Here is a 26,379-nt window from a genome sequence, read left to right on the forward strand (position 1 = left end):
GGGGTTTGCTTGGTTATATCTTTTAACAATAAAAATATTAATTATAGATATTGCTGTAATATATGGAAATTATTTATAAATAATTTCTATATATTATATAATTTGTGAATAAAATATGACAACGTGTATAAAGTACAAATTGAGAATGAAAAAAGGTTAAAAAACCAGCAAACAGCTGTTTCGGCACTCTAAAATACAAGTGCCATCATCAGTGCATTAAAAACGAAGACAGGTTCACCCAACTAAAACACAGTCGAGGCGAACAATGGAATGAGAGACGAGTTGTAAAAGATATGAGAGCAGTACCGGAAACGATCCATCCATTTATCCCTCCTAAATACTATTGACCCACATATTCAATTTACGGTTGAATTGGAATCTGGTAATCGTCTTTCTTTTCTTGATGTGTCTATCACTCGTCATGACAATACGTTTACAACTACTGTTTTCTGTAAACCCTTTGCTGTTTCTCTTACCCCCCACAAGTTATCCGTTCATCCTCCTAAACAAAAATTGGCTGCTTTTAGATCTTTTATTTACTGTGCTTTGGCCATTTGTTCAAATTCCAATTTACTTTCATCAGAACTGAACTACCTACGAAGTATTGCCTTGGATCGGGGATTCACATTAGATATTATTGATACCATTTATAAGAAGCTATGTAGCTCAACTAACAAAAATCAAACACTTGCTCCTGTGAACTATTCGAGTTCCGTTGTCTTACCCTTTTTTCTTAAAATCAGTCTACAAATTGCCAAAACCTCAAAGTTTCATTTTTCCGTCACTTTTTCTCCTGTTAATAAATTAAAATTTTCACAGCTTAAACACCCTGTTCAGAACCTTGACAGATGGGGCATTTACAGTGTTTCCTGCCAGTGCAAATTGGCCTACATTGGGCAGACTCGTCGATCCCTCAAATTCCGGATAAAAGAACATGAAAATTACGTCAAAAAACAGGATCTCAAACGCTCCTCTATTGCTCAACATTGTTGGTCCTGCGGTCATAATTTTATTTTTCTTCCGCCAAAATTATTCACGGGTGTTCGTCCATTCATGATTTATTTTTGGGAGTCCTATTACATATGGAAAAATGCTAATTTAATCGTCAATGATTTGTCTAGCACTCCCCCTTTTCCTAATGTTTGGAAGTCTGTTATTTGATTTATTTTTTGTCCGTGACGTTTCTCCTGAGTGCAACTGTCCTCCTGAGTTCTGACGTAACCTTGACGTCATCGTTTCCGGTACTGCTCTCATATCTTTTACAACTCGTCTCTCATTCCATTGTTCGCCTCAACTGTGTTTTAGTCTTGTGAACCTGTCTTCGTTTTTAATGCACTGATGATGGCACTTGTATTTTAGAGTGCCGAAACAGCTGTTTGCTGGTTTTTTAACCTTTTTTCATTCTCAATTTGTACTTTATACACGTTGTCATATTTTATTCACTATGCAGTACAAAGTTTTCGACTACTTTTTATGTATTATATAATTATTGCATAATATATTATAATATACTACATAAATATTGCTGCATAAGTTTCATTGTTTTCACTGTAATTGGAAAGGCAATGAAGTTTAACTTGTTAAATATAAAACCCCATTGTGAATATTTCAATAACGTACTAAAGACTGGATTTTGTTGCTTTTACTATCTTTAAAAAAAAAAAAAAAAAAAAAAAAATTTTTGAAACATGTTCTCTTGGTTGTATGCAAGGGCATCACATTCAGCATCAATCTCATATATCATTTAACATTTATCAGTGTTACTGAGACATGAAACATGTAAGTTCCGACTTGAGTTAAAAGAACTAAAGTTAAAAGAACTAAATAAAATCAGTTTTTTTTTAAATAAATTTTCTTTATCAATGTTAGACTTCATAGACATTATGTAGATACAACAATTTTGATTCTTTTTTCTTTTAAATTAAAATCTGTTCTTTAAAAACTTTCTAAGTTAAAAATCTGTGGACAAAATAAGTAATAGCAAAAGACAATTGAATTTTTTAAAGAATATATAGGTTACAAAACATCAAAAAAAAAAAAAAAGTATCACATTTTTCAGTTTTTAAATCGTTTTGAGTCCAATAATATCACCAAAAGGAGGAGAAAATGTTTTTTGAAATAAAATGATTTCAGGAAATGATGAATGAAGGAGAATTGGAAACTTTTTTGACTAATTATTTATGTATTTATTTTATGGTTCATATTGTTACATTTTTCCTTTGTTTCGAGAAAATAAAGCTAGTGACTTGTTTCCACAATGTAATTAACTTAAAAAGTAGCTTTTTAACATTTATGATTTACTTTAAAAAATAAATTTAAAAAAATGTTTAACTTTTTATTACTTTCTTTTTTAATTTTTAATAATGATTTTTTTTTTAAAGAATCAGTGCTCACGTACAAACATTCAAAAGGCAGCCAAAAAATTATTCTTTAGTCAAGAGAGATAAAAATCAATACGCTATATACTATGACGAAAAAAAACAAAATTTAAAGCTTAAACATAAATAAAAGGAACTCAATGCCTCCGATAACATAACAATATAAAAAAATTATTAAATAAGTCATCATGAAAAAATCCATAGCCATAAGCTATACATATAGGAGGTGAAAAAACTAAAAATTTCAAATTCACAATAGACTTTTATTTTTGAATCATCCAAGACTTCTACAATTTTCGTAAATGATTTCTTTTTAGCTGTGTTTAAAAATTAGAAAAATATTTTACCATTGCAATATTTACAAAGTATAAAAAAGCTCTAGTATGATAATATTGAATAAAAATTTCCAACAAAATTTATTTTATGCGTTCATAGAACAGCAAATACGCTTGTGAATTTAAAACACTTGATTCTGTAACTTCTTTTACATGACTATCACTAATATAATACCATTTAGAGTCCTCACTATTATCTATACTTTCTGGTGGTTCACAAATTGAAGACTTAAACTGATAAAGTTTATGTAACAGTATTTTAAAATCACATTGAGCTAAAGGGCAATGATTTTCAAATGCTTTTGTTAAAGATTTACAAGTCCTTTGATTAGCTTTTATGTATGCAGTATAATGTCCACTTGTTAACCTTCCACTATGTTCAACCAGTCCATATAGTGAATATAATATTTCATCCTGAACATTAGCCATATGAGGAAGTACCTACAAAGAAATAAATTACTATGCAATGCAAATAAAACAGAACATACACAACATTTTTGCAAAGTGATATTTATAAGTAAACTGCTTGATTTGATGGTTTTTTATTTATTATTATTTTTTTTATACATTTTTAATTTTTTATTTTTTTGTCAGAACGAAGAAATGTGCAAGCCTACCGTGCAGCATATAGGGTCACGTGTATCTCGGGAGTAAAATTACAAAAATGCACTTTTCAACTGCAGAATTGCTCTTTTGCTTTATGGAAAATCATAAAATGGAAAAATTATACATTTAATACATGTTAACTATAATTACACTACAAAAAAGTTCATGAACATGTAGTATGGTGTGCATAATGCACATCTGCTTCTCCTTTTACCCCTTACCTGCCAAGGAAAATGTACACCCTAGAGCACACCCCAGAGTTTTCTACATATGCAAGCGCAGTTATCAACGCATTAGGGGAGAGTGCAAGTTTTGTTGTCTAGAAACTCTTTACATTCACAAAATAAAGAATCAGAAAAAATTTAAATACAAAAAATTGTGTTCTAAAGTTTTGGGAATAATTTTTCTGGTATCATTACAATGCAAATGATAGTATTTTAGAGGCCCTTCCGAATTAACGCATTTGGCTGAGTGAGGCACATACATACACCCATAGCAGTTAAGGGGTTAAAATATTTGTTCTGGTACAATTTTGTTCATTCTTTGCATTTGGACCTTGCTCACTGCAATAAACTTATAAATATCCCATTCACTAGTATACAAGTTGGTGCCAAAGAAACTAATGTACACAAGTGTTGGATATGAATGATATATTCAGTAAGTTACTGCCCTATAGCCAGGGCTAAGGCAGAAATACATGAAATACATTGCCAACTCAGTCAATTCCAGTTGAGGACTGCAGTTTTGTGCTTGTGTATTTTATGTATTTTTGCCTTAGCCCTGGCTATAGGGCGGTAACTTACTGAATATACCTGCCTTGCCTTCAACATTCGAGTTGAACCGAACCATTGCTTCGGTCACTCGTTTGGTCAGTGCTAATTCTGTATAAGCTACCAGTTTGTTTGGCACTTTTGGCTTCCTTAAGAGGTTTTCCACCTCCAGCTCAGTCAGTCCAATGCCGGGCTGATGAGTGCTAATAAGCACGAAACTGCAGTCCTCCGCTGGAATTGATTAAGCTGGCGGTGTATTTCATGTCTGAATGATATAATTCTTCCGGCAGAGCTATTACCCCAGTATACAATAAAATATAGTAGTGATACGATAAAATATAACATTACAATGTGTTAAAGTTACATGATCAGTACTTTAGGATGAAAAGTTCATATTAAAAACAATTGCACCATTCTTAAAAGTAGTGAATAATGCAAATTATATTTTTTAAACAATCTGAATTCTTTTGTTGTTTATAAATTAATTTGAACTTTAAAAATCATTTCGTGTAAAAGAAAAAAAAAAAGAATTTAACAAAAAATAACAAAATTTCATGAATTAGCATTTTTGATAATGTTGAAGTTTGAAGATTTAATCTATTCATTCATAGCATTTAAACCAAAGCACAACAGAAACTCAGTATGGTAAAAAAATAATAATTATAATAAATAAATAAAAACAGTATGGTTATTTTTAAGCATTTTACTACCTATACGCTTTTTGAAAAAAGAAAATATTTACAAAGTTGCCCTTTTTCATCCAGCTAATATTTGTATAAAATTTAAAAAAAAAAAAGTTTTTCTTTACTACCATTTCAAAACCCAGTTAAGAGATACAAATTTTACTCAGAGGCAGAGGCTTTACTAGTTTAGTTGTGAATTAAACTGCAATTAAACTTTTTTTGAAATTTAAACAAAACATGTTCAACTTAATTGTAATTGCCCATTATTTTTGCACATCAATCTGTGGTTATTGCCCCTACACCAAAGGGGAGCTAAGGGGACCACAGCAACAAGAACTGAATTAAGAGGCTAGGGTTGAAAACTGATTAAAGATTTTCGTACACTTATTAAACAAAACTGGAGGGGCCCCATAAGAACTGCAGAGGCATGCCATTTGTAATTTTCCAAATATTGTCCTCATTTATGAAACATTTAAACCATAAATCTTCAGAAAAAAAAAATGCTACATGCAATACGTCAAAATTTTATAAGTTCAATAAATTGTGGATTGATAGAATACTATTGAGAAAAGGATGAACAGGAAGAAATAATTTTATAATATACTAAAAAATTTGTATTACTTAATTTTTAATTATTTTATAATTACCATTTCAATTGAAAATAAATAAATAAAACAGAAAGATACATTTAAACAAAATACTTCACAGAAACAAGTTACAAACCAAACAGGCTGAGCTGCAGAATGGTGCCAAGTTTAGTAATAAAGGAAATTCAACAAATTTATTGTTTTTTCTTAAATTCATTCCAACCTGCATCAGAAAAAAGAAATACTTATTACTTAATTAGGCTGAAATGTTTTGATTACATTATTTAAAAAAGTAACAAATAATGCTGAAAACAAGAAGTTAATGGTTATGGAATGATGTCATAAAACACAATTTCAAAAAATAAAAAAAACCCTATTGAACTGTACTTGGAGGTTCAATTTTTAAATATGAAGAATAAGCATATGTTTTATAAATATAAATACAGTAGAGTCTCGAAAATCAGAGTCTCAAAAGTCTAAGGTTCCGCTTAATTCGAGCTATCAAAAAGTTTGACTTTTTCTCTCGCTAGTAGGATTAATATTTTTCCCCTCCGTTTTATTTAATGCAGCAAATACATTTTGGAACCACACATATTTTCGTATATTTTCTTTCCAGATGTCTTAAAAGTAAAAGGAAGCAAAATCTTTTCCTTACTATGTTCCTTACACATTTTCCTTACACTTTAGTTCCTTACACATTTTTAGAGTAAAACAAAACGATCTAATGTGTAAATTACATCAGGTCCTTTCTTGTACACCTAATAAGAAACAATACAAACATTTTTATAGCTAAAGAAAATTTATGTTATCAACAAATTAATGGTTTTTACCAATTATAAAACTTTCTTGACTGCTTATACAATAAAGTCATAAAGAACGATTGCAACGGCTATGTCGCCAGCCAGCACTCTTCAAGAGACGTGAAATTTTAACTTGACTTCAGTCAAAATAATTCAATGAAACTAATCGAAATGAACTCGGGGGTAGACTAATTGGATTTTTTAGTTGCTCAAACGTTTAGTAGACATCTTGGATCACTTTTGAAAATAGATTAATGGGTTATCCCAACAATATTTCCTATACTTTGTACAAGGAACTGAAAGATATGTTCGCTCTTTTGTAGTCCAAATGGTGTGAAATTGTAATTGATAAGAATTTTCTGGATAATCAGAGTTTTCAATAAGTCGAGGTGGCGTCAGTCCCATTTACCTCGGATTTTCGAGACTCTACTGTATAATGGACAACAACCAACTATAAGTGATTCTATAATTACATATTTCATGCAACATTTTAATGAAGACCAAAGTATCACTAACAGCTTTATAGTTTTTTTTTTTAAATAATAGAATAAAATGAAATAAAGATTTTAAAAAATATATTTCAAAAGAAATTGTTTTTTTACAAAATATTTAGATTATATTAAAAATTCTGCGAAAACAATTAGTTTTCCTTTCTTAAAGCATTTTTTTTTAATGCTTGGCCTACAAAAAATACAACACCTAAAATATTTATTGCAAAGGCAGTACTCATTAAAGAACAATGAGTTAACTACTATGTTGTAGCCATTACAAAAAAAAAAAATTCTTTATACATACACATCACATATTTCTTATCGAATGCTCAGTACCTCCAAATTATTGAACCAAGATTTGGTGTTCTGGCAGCACTTCAAATTACACATTATGAACAACAAGGTTGGCATGATTTTCTTTCTGTTTAGAACTTTTTGAATAATTATTATCATTAATTTTCAGACAGTATTGGACTCTGAATCTGGGATGCTAAAGCTTGCAACCTTACCAGATTTCGAAATTTTCCTGAGTTTCGATCCAGACTCAAAAAGTAGCTAAAATTATAGTATTGTGCAATGTAAGCGAGATTTTCCAAATTTCGCACTAAATTATTTTTTGTAAATCTATCGCAATGAAAGCAAACTTTGTTATAGTAAAATATGAAAAGTCAGAGATAATTTGCAAGGGCGCATGATCCAGAGATGTATCTTTTTGTTTTTATGCCTTACACAATATGACAATCAATATAAAAATAAATTATATTTATACTAAAAATTTGCTCAATATCCTTTGTATTGCATACTAATGTGAAAATAAAAAGAAACATCATAAACTGAAAGCAGATGTTAAAAAATTACTGCACAATAACAGCAAAACACTACATGACATGTGGCATTGATGTAATGTATAAAGGAGCTATGTTTCCAACAAGGAATAGTCTATTGTTACCTTTTTAAACACTTAAATTTTGACAAAAAAAAAAGAAAAGCAGGAATTTTTTTTTTTGGGGGGGGGAGGGGAGAAAATAACTATTATTATTAGAGATGCACCAAATATTCGGTTGGTGGTTGGTATTCGGTATCAGCAGACAAACCGAATATTTGGTTCAGTCGAATGAATCCTTTACTATTTGACATTTGAATTGTGAACAAATTTAAATAATTAACAATGGTTATAAAACATATTTTTTATTCAATGAATAAAAGTTATAGTATAGTAACCAGAGTATAGCTAATATTACCACATTCAAAGTAATTTTAAGGTAAAAGAAAACCTTCAGATGTAAAATTTAAATTTTATTGCTTTTCAGTTTTCTTAATTCTTCTGACACATTACATTAACTTAAGCATTAAGATATGAAATATTAACCAGAAAAAAAAACTTATAATATCAACTGTTCATATAATACGCAAGTTGATCAGAAGCAAATTATCAGAAGCATTTATCAATTAATTTTTAAAAAATTACATTTCAAATTATTTTTAAAATAGTCGATTAATAGCATATAAAGAAAATCCTTGGACATTAAATTTTGCAGTGTTTTAATTTCTGAAGTTTTTACACCACATGAAATAAATGTTGTTTTAAAACTATGTAATTAAATCAAGCATTGTAATCTAACTTTAATACCGGTCAATTATTCGACAGGAACATCACGTCTTCTTTAATATTCTTACAACATAGCATGTTGCCATGTTTATAAGCTATCAAATCATCAGGAAGGAAACTAATTATCATTTCATGGGTCGAATTTTGACCCTTAGGTGAACACTAGTGCCTATTTAATTCATATTTACCTGTTGAAATCTTTTCAAATGCAGAGTTAAAATAGCAGGAGGACTAAATATCAAGAGCTGCTTGCTAGCATTGGCATACACAACTTCTTTTGCATTTCCTAAAAACACAGATCCAAAAGTAATTATATCAGAATTTATTTGAAAAATAGCAATACATTTCAAACAATTAAATTACGTAATATGCCAGAAATACTTGACTTAAGAATATCAGTATTTAGAAAAACAAAATAACCAACATTCACACTGAATTTTTAAAATTTAAATTGTTTTTCACCTGACATAGAAATGAATCACGTACTTTTAAACATAAAGTAAAACTAAAATATTGATAATAGCTTTTAAAAAAAACATAAAACAAATCACCAGGGGTGAGGGACAAATTTAAGGGCATACTTGTCCTACTTATGCGCTTAAGTGGGACATAAGCATCCGAGTTATTCTGAAATAATGATTAAATATGCAATGAAAAGCAAAGCTATTTTTACTCAGATCTATCATATAAGAGGTCCCCTAAAACTATGCTTGCCAGATATCCTGGTTACCAAGACAGTTCCAGTTTTCAGACAAAATCCCAGCGTCCTGTCCAGTTTACTTCACATCCCAGTAAAAGATAAATTTGATAATAGATGCCCAAAAAAGTCTAAAAATAATTAAATGTGAAGGATTATGCAGGATAATTACTTAGTTATTTGTAACATTGACATGTAAAATTAATATCGGATTAGCTTGTGAAGGTTTTTACAAGATTAAAGATTTTTCAAGACCAAAAAAGACTTTTTTAAAAAAGTTCTATAGCCAGTGAAAAGTATATAATAAATACTGATCAAATTTTTATTCCTTGTTCAAAGTGGCTTTCTTCTTACTTAACTTATTAGTATCAACATGTAAGAAATAAAATGTTTAAATTTAGGTGTTTGTGTCATTGCCTCTGGATTAGGCTCATAATTAGTAACTACTTATTCATAGCATTGGAAATGAACTACCTTCTAAAACAACACTATATAAACTAGCCAAGGGCGCATACCCTTTGAGTACCAGTGACACCGGGGGGGGGGGGGGGGGGGCGGTGTTCTGCTTGAATATGTTAAATATCTGGCAAGTCTAACTAAAACTGCCCATTTTTACTCACTACTAAACACTCTTATACTCTGTAGTGGCAAAAGCTAGCATCCTACTTTCTAACTTTTTTTTTTCAATTCAACAATTTTACTAAGTTTCTTATCACTAAAATGTGCATATATATAGAGTTCAACTCTTTGAACATCACATATAGTAACTCCTTTTTAAAAAGAACAATTATATGTGTCCAGAGAATAATTATTCAGTAAAAAAAAATGCAACACAAAAGTATGCATATTGTTCAATATAACTTTTGACAAGTATCATGAAAAATTTAGAACGTTACTAAAAGATAAAGTAAAAATATAAGAGTAACATTCAATAACAACAAAATCGCAAGTGAAGAAAAGTTGTTGGTCTTATTTTTAACATTTAAAAAGCTCATATGAGAGGAGTGAGAAGCAAAGGGATGTAAGTGGCAAAATCAAAAATTTGGAGATAACCAGTACAAATAGGAGGGGAACGTCTCCTCTATCTTGGGGCAAGAGATAGTACTAATAGTTCTGGTAGGTGCTGCTGTACAGTAGGGTGGGTCAAAAAATTTTTTTTTCAAAATGTTAAGGGGCAGGGGATTAAAAAGGTGCTAAATGGTCTCAAACTAACATGTGTGAAATTTTATTCCATTCTGATAAGTCTTTTTGCCTCCAGATTGAGTTTGGATTTACTTACCCAAATAGATACTAACGTTCCATGTAAGATTGCAATAATAGTAAATGTTACTTCATTTACAGAAACAAGTAACGAAACTTTCAATTTGCATCTGGTTTAAATTCACACTTGCTATTATAGGTGTAAGAATTGGCTGAAATGTGTGAATTAGGTCAAATGCTCCTGCCTACTGTGCAAGGTTAATGAGTAAGATATGCTAAAAATCTACCTCTTGAACTGCCACAGCAATCTTTTGAAATCCTATCCAAAAATAACTAAGAAAATAATCAGAAGCATTTTACCAAGCTAGTAAATTGCTATTTGACACTTCATCTTGCAAATGCAAAGATATTAACAACTACATTTGTCTGAAAAAAAATGAGAGAGGGAGAGAAATTACAGCTTTAACCTCAAGAAGAAAGCAAAGACAGTTTTAGTATTATAACTTCATAGCATTTCTTTTATCAGATACAGACAGTGAGGATCAATTCAAAGAACCTTTACAAGCTTCAAATTACAACCGATTAAATCGATAAATTTACTACTACAAGCAATACAGTGGACTTCAATTTGCTTTCACGGACATGTGATAGATATGAAGTATCCAACAGGGCTGGAGTAGATATTGCTTCAGCAGTATTTTACCCCACCACTTTAGAAATTATTGAGAAAAACATGCGTCGTCAAAAGCGCAAAATAGCACGAAAATCTGCCCTGGCAAGAGCCAAAGTCTATCAAAATGTATCATGTTCTGCGGCTAACTTGTGCTAATCGAATTCTACGTTTGTGTGTTTCAATCAAATCTCCTTCTGAAAATTTAATAATTTTTGCAATATAAGTCATCAAGGTTTATGCTCCAATCTGGTTTGCTATCAAAAGTTACCCTTTATGTGCAGATTGGCTGGACAGAGTTGTTCAAAATCTCTGCAACTAGATCCACTGAGTTGAAGTGCAAAACAGATCCCGCAATCATGGGCGGATTTATGGGGGGTCAGAGGGGGGCAATGCCCCCCCAGTTTTGGGCGGATTTTATGTAGCAACAACACATCTTCCAAAAATTTGAAAAAAAAAATCATTATTTTTTCGTTTTTGAATAGTTTAGAAGAGCATGGGTGAATTTATAGGGGGGGGGGGACAAAGGGGACAATGCCCCTCAATTTTGCGAGGAGTTTATATAGTAACAACTTATCTTCCAAAATCTTATAACAAAAAAAAAAAAAAAAAATCATGATTTTTTCTTTTTTGAATAGGAAATTAAAGTTTATTTTTTCTTTTAAACTTAAAATAGCCGTTTCTTACAAAGTTTGAACAATACTGTACAACTGTATAATCTACTACTCAATTTCAGAGACTGGAAAGTGCAAATTATTGATAGGTTCTAAAATCCCTGATAAGAATTGGCGCAGTATAGCCTACAAGGGCTCTTAAGCCAAAACCCCAATCTAACCAACCAAACCTTGAAAATTATTAGACAAATCTTTGAAACTCCTAAGCAAGGAGTGCTTCAATTTTATTTCTTATCAAGTGTATAAATTAAGAATTGTTCAAATGGGTAGTATGTTACTCTCTTGATACCTATTCTCTTAACCTGTGCACCATTTCTTTCAAGTATTAACTTGCATCACAAAGCACTTTTAAAGCGTAATACTTAAAAAAAAAATTATTTGCCTATTATTTCCAATTAACCCTTATAAGACTTCAAAATGCAGAATTTTATATCCATTTTAGATAATTTCCTCCGGGGGAGTAACTCCCGGGCCCCCCTAAAACTGGATATATTCTATACCCCACTTAAAAGGGAGCATTGCGTCACTCTCTTAATACCAGCCCCCTCTCTTTTAAGGTCAATTTAAAAAACACAGCATGATTACACACAGTAATGAAAACGACACATAAAAAAGTAAAGAATGGCCTTACGCATCACAGAAAACAGGCAAAAACATCGGAGGGGGAGGGCAATTAAAAATCTTGTTCAAAAAAAAAAAAAAATCCTGCACCCCCAGGAACTTAGTCTTAAATCCGCCTATGCCCGCAATCCAAAGAAACAGTGTTTTCCTACGTCCTAAAAATTTATTTACTACAATGCTGACAGACTTGGAACAGCACATCCATGAATTGGCAGTCTGTTGGATTTTAGAAGCTAGTAGTGTTCATCAAAATAGACTCTTAAAAGACAAATTTTTCACTTTCTTACTGTTAAGTAAGATGCAGAATCTTACATTGATCTCAATGACGGGGAACATGTGTCTGATCCGCCAATACTGAAATCAATCTCTGAAGAAGATATTCAACTGTTAGTTTCAGGCAAAAAAGAACTGTTTACTATGTCTGCCGTGCCATACACACAGGCTATTTATTGAATGACAAGGGTGCCCACCAGGGGGGTTCATGGCGCAGACTGCAGCATTAAAATTTTTAAGAGAGTAGATTTTATGGATTGTTTACCTTTTTTTGGGGGGGGGCTCTCTCGCTCTGGGGGGTCTTCCCAGCATGTGGGGGGTGCCATCCCCCCATAGAAATGGGCACCTCTGTGGAAGGGCAGTTAAAATTGATGTAAGTTTCAACTACGTAGTGCAAAATGAGAAGCTTTAATAAAGAACCAACTGGAGTCCGGGAAACTTATGCCAAAACTAGATAGTAAGGACTTTCAAGCTATTTTAAGATGAATTTTTTTAATTTTTAAAACTAATGATTACTATAAACGTTTTTGTAAATAAATGATTAATACTTGGACAAACTTAAGTTGTTATATATATTTGTAATTCTCTTTTTCAGTTTTTTTATGAAAATAAACTTTTTTCTTAAAATACGGGTTTTTCAAACTCAATCCGGAGGCAAAAAATGAACTACTAATTGTATGAAATTTTATGTATAACCTTAAAATGTCATTTGGCACCTTTTTCTTCCCCTGCGTGATGGAAATCGGAAACTTTTTTTACCATAGGATGATGACCCACCCTACTGTACAGCATGATTTAGAAAAAAAAATCATTGAAAGTCTACCTAGACATTATCTTTATACGTGTTTTACTCAAAACTGGAAAATGCCCACTTACATTCCTTTGCTTCTCACTGCCACAATTGACAGAAAAAAGAAAAGGAAGAAAAAATTTTTAGAAATTCCTCCGAAAAAATAGGAAAATCAGCAAAATATATGTCACACTTATTATCAATTCTCAAGAGCGCAGAATTACCATTTCATAAAGAAGATTAATTTGAAGAAATATTTGAACAACTTACTAAAATTTGAAACTATGGATTTCATTTTTTTTAAACGAATGTTTCAATGTGTGACTGAAATTACATTTTATTTCATAGGATTTCATAATTTTCACAACTATAAATTAGATATGTTTAGTAAATAAAACCAAACACAAGAAAGCATTTCAATGACATATATTCTCATCCATTTTTAAAGGAAGGTAGTGTTTTCTGCAAATTGTAATTGGTATGGGATATAGATGAAGTTTTCTCACAAAAACAAAATATAAAGCCAAATTGAAGCAGCTAACACCCAAACTGGATACAAAAACCCTTCAGCAGGTCAAATATTTCTAACTTGGCCTTGTACACACAAAACATCAATTAGCCAAGAATTTTGTTGTGTAGATTTTTAGTAACAAACATAAGCATCACTATCCCTTATAAATTTAGTCTATCAAAAACAGCTTATTAAAAGTACAAATGGTGTGATAGGATGAGAACGGTTTAAGCCACTGTAACATAGTTATGAGTATATGAAAGTTTTGTAACAACATATGCAGAAAAACCAGGACTGGGTAAATTTTAATTTCCGACCGCAGGATTTTTTATTAAACATAGCAGGGTTGCCGAACTCGGAGAAACAATTTGAGGAGCATCTGTGGTGATTTTGAGGAGCATTTTGAAATTTTGCGGAGCAGCTCGATATTTATATTAACATGCAATAAAAAAAAACTAAAACCACTTATCTAAAATTGTTTTTTATCTTTGAGTTTTGTTTGTTGGTTGTTTTTAATCATTTTAAGCACTAACATAAAAATAAAAAACATCTTTAAACACTATGTCATGCTTGAAAACACTCGGACGGAAAATGCGGAGCAAAATAACTTTTTGCGGAGCAGCGTAGTCTCGCTAATTTTGCGGAGCAGTTGGCAACCCTGACATATAGGTACTTTTTTTTAATGAATTAACATTTATCAAAAGGCCCTTGTAGCTTGTTTTAAAGTAAATTCAAATGACTTAACCACAGTCATTCTACATTTAAGGATGGGTTTACTTAAAGACAGTCAAATAAATGCCAGGACAGTTACAAATTAAATAAAAGATAGCAGTAAACTCTGGCTGCTGGTCCTGTCAGTAGTAGGAAAAGGACACACTATCATTCCCAACTGAACAATAGTTAGTCTAATCAGTAGTAATAGATCAGAGGACAACTTTTGTGTACTCTTAATGTTCAAAATATTTTAGCTTCTTTTTTTTTTTTTGTGTGTGTGTGTGTGTGTGTAAATGATATACATATTATAGAGGAACTAAAGATGAACACAAATCGATGCTAAACTCAAATTTTAAAAAGTCTTGCCTTACACCACTATTATTCAAACCAATCCATTTGACTCGTTGAAAACAGCTTGTCATTAAAAGTACAAATGCAGCAGTGAGAAGCAAAGGGATGTAAGTGCCAAAATTAAAAATTTGGAGGTAACCAGTACACTAATGATGGGTGACTGTTGGTAGACAAATGGTCGGTATGTCTTCTATTTTGGGGTAAAATATAGTACTTGTAGCTCTGGTAGGCACTGCTACACAGCATGATTTAGAAAAAAATTTCAATGAAAGCCTACCTAGGACCTTATCTTTAAACGCGTTTTACTCAAAACTTGAAAATGTCCACTTACATCCGTTTACTTCTCACTGCCTCAAATGCTGCACAAAAAATGTTCTAAATAATAACATGAAATGACTTTTTTGAGAAGAAATACCTGTTTTATCACACTTGATTTTTGTGCAGTTTTCACACCGAAACTTATTGCTGCCGGTTAGCAGTTCAGGTTTGGTAAAATGATTCAGACAAGAATTGATTGAGCATTCATTGGGAGAAAAGTGACTTCGAGGTTTAAGAGTTGAGAGTGATTTTTGAAGCCAGTCCTTAGTTTCGTTTTCTGTTAGTGTATGTGACCAGTTTTCCGTGTTTCCATTACTGTCTAAATGTTTTTCTATAGTTTTATGTGAGTTGCAATTTACAGGGCCATTTCCAGCATCACATACAGTTTCTGACGAATTCAAAATATCATCTTGTTTGTCACTGTCATGCCGGATTCTGACTTCCTTAGCTTGCATGCTTAACACTTGCATTCGTTCATCCAGGTTTGAAATATTAAGGCTATCATCACATTCTTGGGAAATTTCTAAACTGCCATTAGGGCACTGATTACTTGATACTTCTATTGCAGGAATTTGAGTGTCTGCTTTCAAATCTAAAACTAGAAAGAAAAAGTACATCAAACATTGTAAAAGAAAACCAACGTTTTATTTATTTATAATTATTATTCTTTTTTTTTTTAAATAAATAGCTAAGAATGAAAGCATAACATCGCTGTTACCAAAGATTACGTTTTATACAATGGACCCTATTTACCCTGATGTTGCTGTGGGTATTAAACCTCAGTGCGGTGCATTATGGGTACTGAAGTAGACAAAAATCCAGTTCTACCGCGTCTAAGACCACTTGCTTTTATGCTGCTTATAAAGTCTTCGTCATATTTGAAAAAGAGATCTTTTGGAACTTTTTAACTAAGAGATGTTGTAAAAGAATGATAAACAACTCATTTGGTAGGAAATACTCTCTTTTATAATCATATTTTCATGATTTTAAGTTCTTCGGTTCTTTATCAGAAACATGATGTAAACTCCTTCTCTTTTTACTTTCCCCTTTTCTCAGCATTTTTCATGCAGCCATAAGTCTGTATAAGCTCTAAGCATGTATATGATGCATATGAAGTCTAGTAATCATTAAATGAAACAAGTTTTTATAGCATTTCTAACACTGCAAATTGAGTCAAAATAAACGCAGATGAACAGTTGAAGGGACCTTTGCCACCGTGAATAAAGTACATTGAAAACACAGTTTACCAAACTCCTATGTATTTACTCTCAGCTTGCTTGTGAACATCTTCTCCTTAAAATATCAAAACTAAAACAAATCTAACAGTTAGGGGGGAAATACAGCAGAGAAAACGACTCAAAAGAACATAAAGGCTAAAACAAATCAAACAGTAACATGGATCTTCTGAAACATTAAAATGTTACATATTCAATTACTTAGTTCATTTGTTCATTTGTTTGGTGGATTTTTTTTTTCATTTTAATGTAACTATTAGCACTATTCAATGGATTGCTTTATTAAAAAACTAAATATTTCAAACTTCAGCAAACATTAATTTTGGCAACTGATTTTAGTAGAGAAGGAAAAAAAAAAACTATGAGCACTGAATGAACAAAAAGGTTCACACAAACAAGCACTTTGAATATTTAATTAGCAATCTGTAGGTACAGATTGCTAATTAAATATTTATTGAGAATAAATATTTAATCACTTAAAATATGAAGTAAAAAAAAAATGAAAAACCTGTCTTTTTGTTCAAGAAATAAAGCTCCATATAGACAGTTTTGCAGTTAAAAAAAAGCCCTTGCAAACATTAAAAAAAATTGTTAGGCAAATTAAATTTTGAAACAGTTTTTCACCTTTCCACCTAAATTCAAAGCTTTTAAATGAAAATCAGTATTCACAATCAGTTAAAAAAAAACAGGTTACTTAGGAAAATGCAGCTGTTATACTAACCATAAAACTTGCAGAACTGCAGTAAGATTCACTTTATTTTGATTGTGAAACGTATTTTTTGAATGGCAATATATATATATATATATATATATATATATATATATATATATATATATTGTGTAATTAGTGCTTTAATACACACTGCAGTTAAAACTTATTCTGAAGTGGAAATATATTGATATATTCTGAATATTAGTTTCAAAATTTGTGCTATGGATCTATATAATGCAAAAACCTGTATAACGCAAAAGCTTTGGTCCCAAGATGTGCGTTTAACAGTCTTCTACTGTACTTGTTTAGAGATTTAGTGATGAAGGATAAGGGCTAGTTTTAGGTTTATCCTAGATTTCCAAGCATAGAATAAAACACATAAGGGATGAGATTCTATGCCTTTATTTGAGAAAACAAATAGTGTACTCTAGCAATATTGATATATCTGCCATGGAGAAATGCTTCACAAACCAACAATTTCACTTTCATTTTAACAGTGCAAAATAAACGAAACATTATTTTACTTTTTTGAAAAAATATTTGAAAAATGTTTAACAACACAGGTAAAAATTAGTTAAAAGTTTTATGACTTTTATTGGTTTGAATCAACTTGCAACAGGATTGAAATTTTAAAGTGAGCAAGGCAAAATGATGAGGATGAAACTCCTCTACTACAAGGAGGATAGAAGAAAGGGGAGACGTCCAAAGCCGTAAACTTGCTGCGCGCACTTGAAGCCGTGGACAGAGCGGGTAAGGGAGAGGGAAAGGGGAAACTCTACTCAAGAAAGCAATGGTATTCAATGTAGAGTAATAGGGAAAACGTTCAGAAAAAGAAATAAATGTGCAGCACTTTTATAATTTTTACTGTTGGAGAAAAAAAAAATGCTTTATTTATCATACAACAATGAAAAAGCTATTTCTTTGAGATTTTTTTTTCTTACTTTTATTCATTTTTGTTGTTAGTGAATGCATTTTTGGAATGTAGAGTAGTTATTTATTTCCCCCGATTACCACACAATTTCAGAAGCTTAAACGCACTTAATTAATGAAAAATATGTCTAAAACTGCTTAGTTAGAATAAGAGTATAAACACATAAGAAATTATACTAAAAAATGTGGATGCTTTAATCTTATAAATTTTGAACGTTCTTTGAAAGAACTACAGAATGTACATTGTTTGAAAGAACTGCAAAATGTACCGAGTACAGAAAATGGCTTTATTATACACAACAAATATTGACATATTGAAAGTAAAACACAAATGTATGACAAAAATTTAACTTTCTTAAAAAATACCCTTAAAATAGGCAAAAATTTTAAAAAATTTTCTATTACATTTCCTTTGTCAAGAGCTCTCTTCAATAAGTTTAATTAAAAAAAAAAAAAACTGCCTTGTAGTTCAAAATTTATGTATTGCTTAAGCCATTTGCACAAATGAGACATTTTTATTATGCACTGTATTTCTGGAATATTAACCTTTTTTTTAAATTGTGACAGTTAAAATAGGATGAATCATCATTATACATTATAATTTGATGTAGCAAATTTATAGTTTTCTTGCATTTAAAAAAATATGTGCTCTATCCTTTTTTTTTCTATGGTTCTAGTACAGATATTTCGAACAAGAAATGAGTAATTCAAGCTGTGTTGCCAGGATTCGCAAGTATTTCGCCACGGGTGAAAAAAACCACAGTTTTCAACTTCCAGCAAAAATAGATTTTTTGCCAGTACTCAAAAGGGGACAAAAAATGGAATTTTTACAGACAACTTATGTAGTTTTTTTTAATTTTGCCCTCAGAAAATTAATAAAAGATATTAAACATGCTTTAATTAAATTTTAGTTTTGGTTTTCTTCGACATCTAGCTTAAAAATAAATGTAATATTAAACTTGCTTAAACGAATGCTTCCAAAGATTGTTATTTTTTTTTAAATAAAAATTGAATTTATATTTGAGACAGGAAAATAAATGCAAAGGATGATTGTCTAAAATGACTAGACATTACCAGTTCTCGACTACTTTTCCTCGGGTATCAACATCCCCAGTCAGGAGAAAAAAACGTATTATTTCTTTAGAGAAAAAATAATAATTTTCTATATTATTTGACTATTTTCTGTCAAAATTAAATAGCTTGAAAATCTAAATGAAACCTGGAAAAAGAATAACAGTTTAAATTTTTGATGAGGTTGGTCGTCCTGCCCGCAAAGGGTTACTTTTGCCAGGATAGTGGCAAAAACTGGGAAAACAAGTACAAGTGTACAATTTGAATGATCCAATTGAAACTTAAATTAAAGCGGACCAAGACTAAGTTCTTCATTAATATAAATGTATAATCAAAACAATTTAAAGTAAACCAGGGGAAATAGATAATGATTTAAAATTTGCATATTGCAATGCAATGTTTAAAAAAATGTCCTGATATACCGGATCCAACTGAATTTGAATGAGCTTTGATTATTTTTAGGAGTAATTATCAATAATAAAATTTTATTTAGTATGAATTATACATTTTTATCACATTTATATTTTACACTATACAATCATAGTTGACCTCTTATAATTTTTATTACTTTGTTGGCATTGCAAAATTTGCACTACTTCCCTGCTAAAAATTAAAAGATGAGAATTTCTTATTTAGTGGTTAGGACAGTTTAATATTTTATACCAAAGGCAGTGAGTTGATTTTTATTGCTTTTTACTCTCCACTTTCTTTCTGCATTCATAAAAAAAAAAAAAGAAAAGCATTTCACTAAAACAATGGATTACTGTTCCACTGATGCAATTCAATATTTTAGGCACAAAAATGTGAAAATTATTAGAATGTAGTTAAAATTACATCTAATTAAATAATTTAATGATATTAAACACGTTATATCCAATCCCCATAAATGAAGCAAATCTTGTTTTGCCACTTGAGCAAAAAATAGTTTTGAAAGACCACTTTTAGAATTTTTTTCCCCTACCTTTGGCAGAAATGTGCCAAACTTAATTTTAAAAAAAAAATTACTGATCTGAAATTTTATGTTTAAAAGAAATAGGCTCATAGAAAAATTTTACTGCATTATATTGCAACATGTTGTGGTGAAGGTTTCAAAGGATTACTTTTGTTACTAAATGCAAATTTTGCAAATTATGAATAAATATAATAAATAATAAAAATGATAACTAAAAAATTTAATTCCTATATCTTTGTCAACAGAACTCAATTCAACTTTCTCTAATTCTGTTTTTGCCATTTTTTCCACTGTCCTGGCATAAATGACTTCTTGCCTGCCAAATGTCTAACCCTTTGTGTTACCCACTAATGCCCTTTAAAGTGCAATAATTTTGAATATAATTGTCTAAGTGAATTGCTTTTTTTTCAATATTTTTTCCCCAATACCTAAACCATTTAATTATTCTTTTATGATGACACGAAAGATATCCATGGAATCTTGTTTCCCGTTCTGTTTGTACACCTGTGCGCAACACAAGCGGGCATTTTAGTTAAATCAACAGAAAATATTTACTATTAAACACAGCATTCTAGGTAAAATAGCACTGATAAAGCCCTTCAAAGCCGAATGTTTTGGATAGACTTTTTCCGTGCCAGTTAAAACCAGTTACGATTTTAGCTTCAGGTTTTGTTGCGTTGAGCGTCTCCCCTTTCTTCTATCCTCCTTGCTCTACTAGAGAATATGAAGTACTAGCAGTACCTGCACGGCTTTGCCTGTAGTAGAAAATTAAAAGGTCAGTTGGTTCGCCTGTATATTTACAAATAATGCATGATGAATTTCTCGCCAATTTGCTATGTTAAATGGCTCGCCCATGTTACGGTTCCATGTTGTGATAATTTGGTAATTTACTTGTTCACAAAATGATAATTTGCCCGATAAAATGTTCTTAAAATTGGAATAGAAAAAGAATAAAATCAATTTTCGAAAAATCGCTTGCACACCCCCATGCTATAAACTAATTTTGTGCCAAATTTCATGAAAATCGGCAGAACGGTCTAGGGGCTATTGGCGTCACAGAGATCCTGACAGTCAAACAGAGATCCAGACAGATATCCAGGCAGAGAGATATCCGGACAGAGAGAGATCTAGACAGAGAGAGATCCAGACAGAAAGAGACTTTCAGCTTTATTATTACTAAAGATGAGGTTAAGTTAAAGAAAATAGTATGATGTCTAAGCGGTAGAACCAGGCAAAGTAAGCAAAAATTGATAACTTTTATGGAGGTGCAAGCTATTGGATTTTGAAATGCATAAAAATCAGGATTGGCCTAAAAGTGTAAAGTACAGGCAGAATGTGAATTTTATGATCAATCTGTAGAAGTTGGCAAATGGATTAAAAACACCCCCCAGTGGACAAAAAATTATTTCAGTCACATCAAATAAATGCACTTAATTTCAACTGTTGGATTCAGAAAACAAAATTTAGTCTTACCTTTATCAGACGAATTGTTATTATCTTTTACAAAAGTGTCTTCCTCAGATTCATTATCATTTTTTGAATTATTAATCACTTGGTCTGGAGAGTTTCTCAGTTCTTCAGTTTTTTCTTCATTTAACAACATAGAAAATTTTGAGATAAGCTCATTATCAGGTTTGCCATTAGATGCAGAATGCTGGCGCTGAATTTTTTCAGAATTTTCAACATCTGCTTTTTCCAGACAGTCTGAAGGTCCTTCCTGAATTGTCTCTACCTCATCTTCTCCACAACACTTTTTCTCGGGAGCTTCCCCATTTACTTTTTCATGAAAATTTTCGAATTTTTCTTCCGAGTTGACCTTGTCCTTATCTCCACTATTTTTCTTATCACTCACAGAGGATTTTCCGTCTTTTCCAAAACCAACTTCTTTGGAGACTGGTTTTTCAGTTTTTTCACAAGTGCCATCATTTTTCTTGTCATCAGTTTTATTCTTTTCAACTGGATCTTCCTCGTCTGTTTCTTTGAGAGATGATTCAGAACCAGCTTCACTTACATTGGCTAGAGGCGACTGCATAGCAGGCTCCCCATTTTCCGGATTTATAAGGATCCCATCTGTTTTATCAAATTTTTCACTTTCTTCATATAATAAATCATGGCACGTATTAGTTTCCTCATTGGAAGCATTTTCTGACGCATTTTTTGTTTCATCAGATATCGTAGCTATTCCAGAATCTGAATTTCTTTTGTTTTTCACATTCTTGCCTTTTTTCTGTTAAAAGTAAAAAACATTATTACTGTAAAACATAAACGGAAGCACTGACAGAATTATAATGCAAATCACAAGGAAAGCATAAAACCTTTAGCAGCATCATGGTCAAAAAAAAAGGAGAATTAATGCTATTATAGCACAAATTTCTAAAAATGATGTATACATGGGTCTTAGGGTTACAAGGGAATCATTTGGAATGCAAAAAAAAAAAAAAAACTTTTTTATAATGCAAAGCAGCTTTGTTATCACTGCTGATTAACGTTTGAAAGCTCAGGATTTTTACTCCATTGAGAACTTCCTTGCAACTCTAAAACATATATATATGTAATATTTTTCCAAATTATGTTTTAATACAGTACTGCAGACTTGATCATAAATGACAAAAAAAAGTTGTTCCTCTTTTTTCCTGAAATATTATTGACAAAATTCAAAATTTTCATTTAAATCATAGTTAAATAAAGAATAATTTGAGGTGAATGAATATAAGCAATTAACTTTCTTGGAAAAAAGTTAGGAAAAAAAAGATATTTCGGCTCTGATTTTTGTCATTAATTCCCTTCTTAGTATAAATAAAAAATTATAAACAACAGGACAACTATGCCAGTTTTCGTTATTTTTTTAAATATATAAATATATAAGAATTTCCCAATTTTACTTTACTTTCCTTTAAATTTTTATTTGTTATTTATTTATTTTCACATTTTGAACATTTTTTTAGTTTTTGAGGTTGAACAGCAATTCTAATTAAATACATTGTTTTTTGCGTGGTAGACTTTAGCTTATTTTAATATTCAGTATTTTGTAAAATCATAAAAAAAATCATAATATCTATATCTGAAATCATACTTTTTCTTTTTTTGCTAATTGTTTCATCTTCCTTTCTTGATATTTGCTAGGCTTTTCTGGGTCGGATTTTGGCTTATTAAGGACATATTCTTCTGCAATAGTTTCATCGGCATCAATTTCAGACTTCCGACCTCTTGAAGGCTAGAAAGAAAATTTTGCTTTCATTTCAAAATGAACACCAAATAAACAGAGATTACAAAAATGATTAGTTATTATTTTAATTGTCAAAGATGAAATCAAAGCTTACAATATAGCTTTTTAACACAAATAAAACCCATTTAGTTATAAAGGTTTTTTTTTTTTTTTTTTAATGGGGGGAGCCATTATTTTATTTTGTAGCTACTTCAAAATTGGCTTTACTGGAAAAAAAATTTGCAATATGCATGATACATGAAGAAGTAATCGTGACTTAGATCAAACCTCTAACAGCCACCTTCACAGACGTGAATGCTGTTGCCAGGCGAAGGATCTACAATCAGCATTTTAGCAAAGCAACAATCCACGACCTTCACTGCCCAAGAAACCTCTCTTGTAGAATAGCTAGGCTACGTAAGAAGCCTTCAAGGAACATGAAAATTTTACCAACTAACATCAAATCTATTCCCATCTGCAAGTACTGTCTAAATTCACAACTAACCCCTGATCATGTTTTTAATTGCCAGGCCATTATTCGCTTCCTCCTCCAACTTGGAGCACCAACAATTGAAATTCTCTACAGCCATTGGGCTCTAGAATTAGCAGATCTTGTTATCAAGACTTTTGGAGACATATAAACCTTTCGAACTTTGTACTTCATTAGAAACAACAACATTAAGAAGTAATTATGTGCAAAAAACTGAATATAAATTTTGAATAAATCTCCTATTAGTAATGATTGATTATGATGATTTATTTATTAATGTTGATAAGAGAATAAATACAATTGTTTTCATATGCAGATTACTGTTTTGTAAGAAGATTCCATTATTACAAGAGCTTGAATTATATTCAAATGTGCTACTGCATATTTTTTCCCCTTTTGACACTAGTGCATAAATGCATAAAAACACTTCTGTTTAAAATAGTGATCATCACTTGCTTTAAGATTAAAATTTTACTTTAAAGAAATTCTACGGAATTTAAAAGAATATTTTTATCTTTAGAAATATTAAATGGAAAACAGGCAATGTCTAACAAAAGGAAACAATATTGTGATTTATTCCAATGAAAGTAATTAATGTGCACACCACTTTTTGTGTAAAAAATTGCTTTAATATGCATTAAACAAAATTAGTAACAAAAAGAAAAATAGAGATTCCATTTTTCATTCAGGTATAACAACTTTCTTGACATAAAAAAATATTGTTGCATCTTTTTTTAGTTTTTAGTGCATATTTCATATATTTTTAGTGCATGTAACTCAGGCCCTAATCATATGTTTTATATATATTTGTGAATGAGAAAAAGTGAAACATGGTAAACAAGAACATAAACTGAGGACATCAACAAAATGTAAATATTTTACCTTTTCTTCAAATAATGGTAAAGACAAATCCATAAAAGGTTCAACCACCTGAGAGACCTAAAAATAAGCAATAACCATCAACAGCCATGCAAAAATACAAACTATATCTTCATACAATGACTTGTAATAATTTACACACAAACATGCACAAAACAGGACAGTGTGAATAAAAGCATTAAATCCAGCTAACTGGATTATTTCTTTTCATCTTCTACTCTCTTTGCAAAATCCATTTGCATTGGTGTGACATTTGTACACATGAGACAGTGAAAAGCATAGTGATGTTAAGTGCAAAAATTAAAAATTTGGAGATAACCAGTATAAATGTTAGGTGAACCTGTAATCTGTCTTGGGGTAAGAGATCAAGGCCCAATACAGGTTTATTTTACTAACGCTTTTCGGTACTTTCACAAAAATCTTATTTTAAAATCGGTACTTTCACAAAAATCAAGTTATAAAATCAGCAGCCTCAAAAAACTAACTTTGAAAATCGACACATTCTAGAAACAATATTAAAAAAACGAAAGTTTCACAAAAACCTGTGTTTTAAAATAGAAAACATGGTTTTCTGTTTAAAACATAGTTTACTCATAAAATAAAATGCTAAGATGATTTATATGAACAATCGCTCAGGTAACATCTTTTTCATAGTATTAAACTCAAGTTTCAATTTTTCTCACCAAATTGCTTTTAAGCAATCATTTAGCATCAGTTTTAGGGGATGGTGATTTCCTGAATTGTACAGTACATAGTACAAAGCTTATTGAGCTGAGATACAATGATATTTTCCGTACCTCTTAGGTTCCCCCCCCCCTCCAAAAAAAAATGTTCGAAATATAAGTTAATGACATTTGCACTTTTCAAACTAACGTTTAAATTGCTCTAATTTTCTGAGACAAAAATTAAAATGTGCCTTTAAAAGATCAAAAAATCGATGATAAAAAAAAAAAAAAAAACTTTCACAAAAATAGAATATTGATGCAATACTTTCACAAAAATAGGTAGTGAGAAATAAATCCTGGATTTGCCCCTGGAGATAGTACTGGTAGTCCTGGTAGATGCAGCTGACAGCATGATTTAGAAAAAAATTTCAATTAAAGCTTACCTTAAATGTGTTTTACTTAAAACTTAAAAAAGTGTTCACTTACATCCTTATGCTTCTCACTACCTCATACATATATTTGCACTTTAATCCCAGAATTTTTAACTGTGTCTTTAAAATGTCAAAGATTTGAATATAAGGTCTTACTGAAAAATGTCATTAACTTCATCAAAAAATTTTCTTGTATGCTTTGTATGTGTGTCTATAATGCTTTGTATGCGTGTCAAGTGTGACCTAATACATACACCGGCAACACTTTAAAGCCAAAGTTAAAAATTCTGCGAAAAAAGTGCAAATATATATGTGAGAATTTCACACCCTTGCAAATGGATTGAGCATTAGGGTGGAACGAAAAAAAAGTTTTTGATTTTTAATTTGCCGTAGTGCAAAAAAGTTGCCTTTTCATGCAAACAAGATGTAAAAAAAATATGAAAAATATTGAAGCACGTCTTGAGATGCCGCAAAAAGCATAAAGTTTTGCAAAATTGCAATTTTTGCTACATTTAAATTTTTTTTTTAAATTTCAAATTTATCTTTATGCTCCAAATGCTGTCGAAAAGCAATTTTTATGCTCAACAGGTCGCAAAATAACTTTTTTGTTATTGTTCGGATTATGTCTTGAGGTGCCGCAAGAGCGAAGTAAGTTTCGCAAAAACGCACTTTCTGCCGAATGCACTGGCATCTGGGAGCTTGATTCATTGCAGCAGCGGATGTGTAAATGG

General features: G+C 30.9%; 1 protein-coding gene across 3 annotated transcripts in view; it reads right to left on the reverse strand.

Annotated features, from left to right (window-relative positions):
- Positions 1 to 2,663: 2,663 nt before the first annotated feature.
- LOC129217360 (ubiquitin carboxyl-terminal hydrolase 16-like) overlaps positions 2,664 to 26,379 on the reverse strand; it is a 74,560-nt gene continuing 50,844 nt past the window's right edge. The window contains exons 13-19 of one of the 3 annotated variants that reach the window (XM_054851646.1): positions 24,556 to 24,612; positions 23,052 to 23,192; positions 21,452 to 22,205; positions 15,176 to 15,670; positions 8,448 to 8,545; positions 5,496 to 5,582; positions 2,664 to 3,154 (exon numbers count right to left, since the gene is read on the reverse strand). In XM_054851646.1, coding sequence (XP_054707621.1) covers positions 2,795 to 3,154; positions 5,496 to 5,582; positions 8,448 to 8,545; positions 15,176 to 15,670; positions 21,452 to 22,205; positions 23,052 to 23,192; positions 24,556 to 24,612 — 1,992 coding nt within the window. In that variant the 3' untranslated portion in view covers positions 2,664 to 2,794. Of the gene's footprint in view, positions 3,155 to 5,495; positions 5,583 to 8,447; positions 8,546 to 15,175; positions 15,677 to 21,451; positions 22,206 to 23,051; positions 23,193 to 24,555; positions 24,613 to 26,379 lie in introns of all 3 variants that reach the window. The other 2 variants (XM_054851647.1, XM_054851645.1) reach the window with 2 other exon arrangements.

This window comes from Uloborus diversus, chromosome 2, assembly GCF_026930045.1.
Source record: "Uloborus diversus isolate 005 chromosome 2, Udiv.v.3.1, whole genome shotgun sequence".
NCBI classification, from domain to species: Eukaryota; Metazoa; Arthropoda; class Arachnida; order Araneae; family Uloboridae; genus Uloborus; species Uloborus diversus.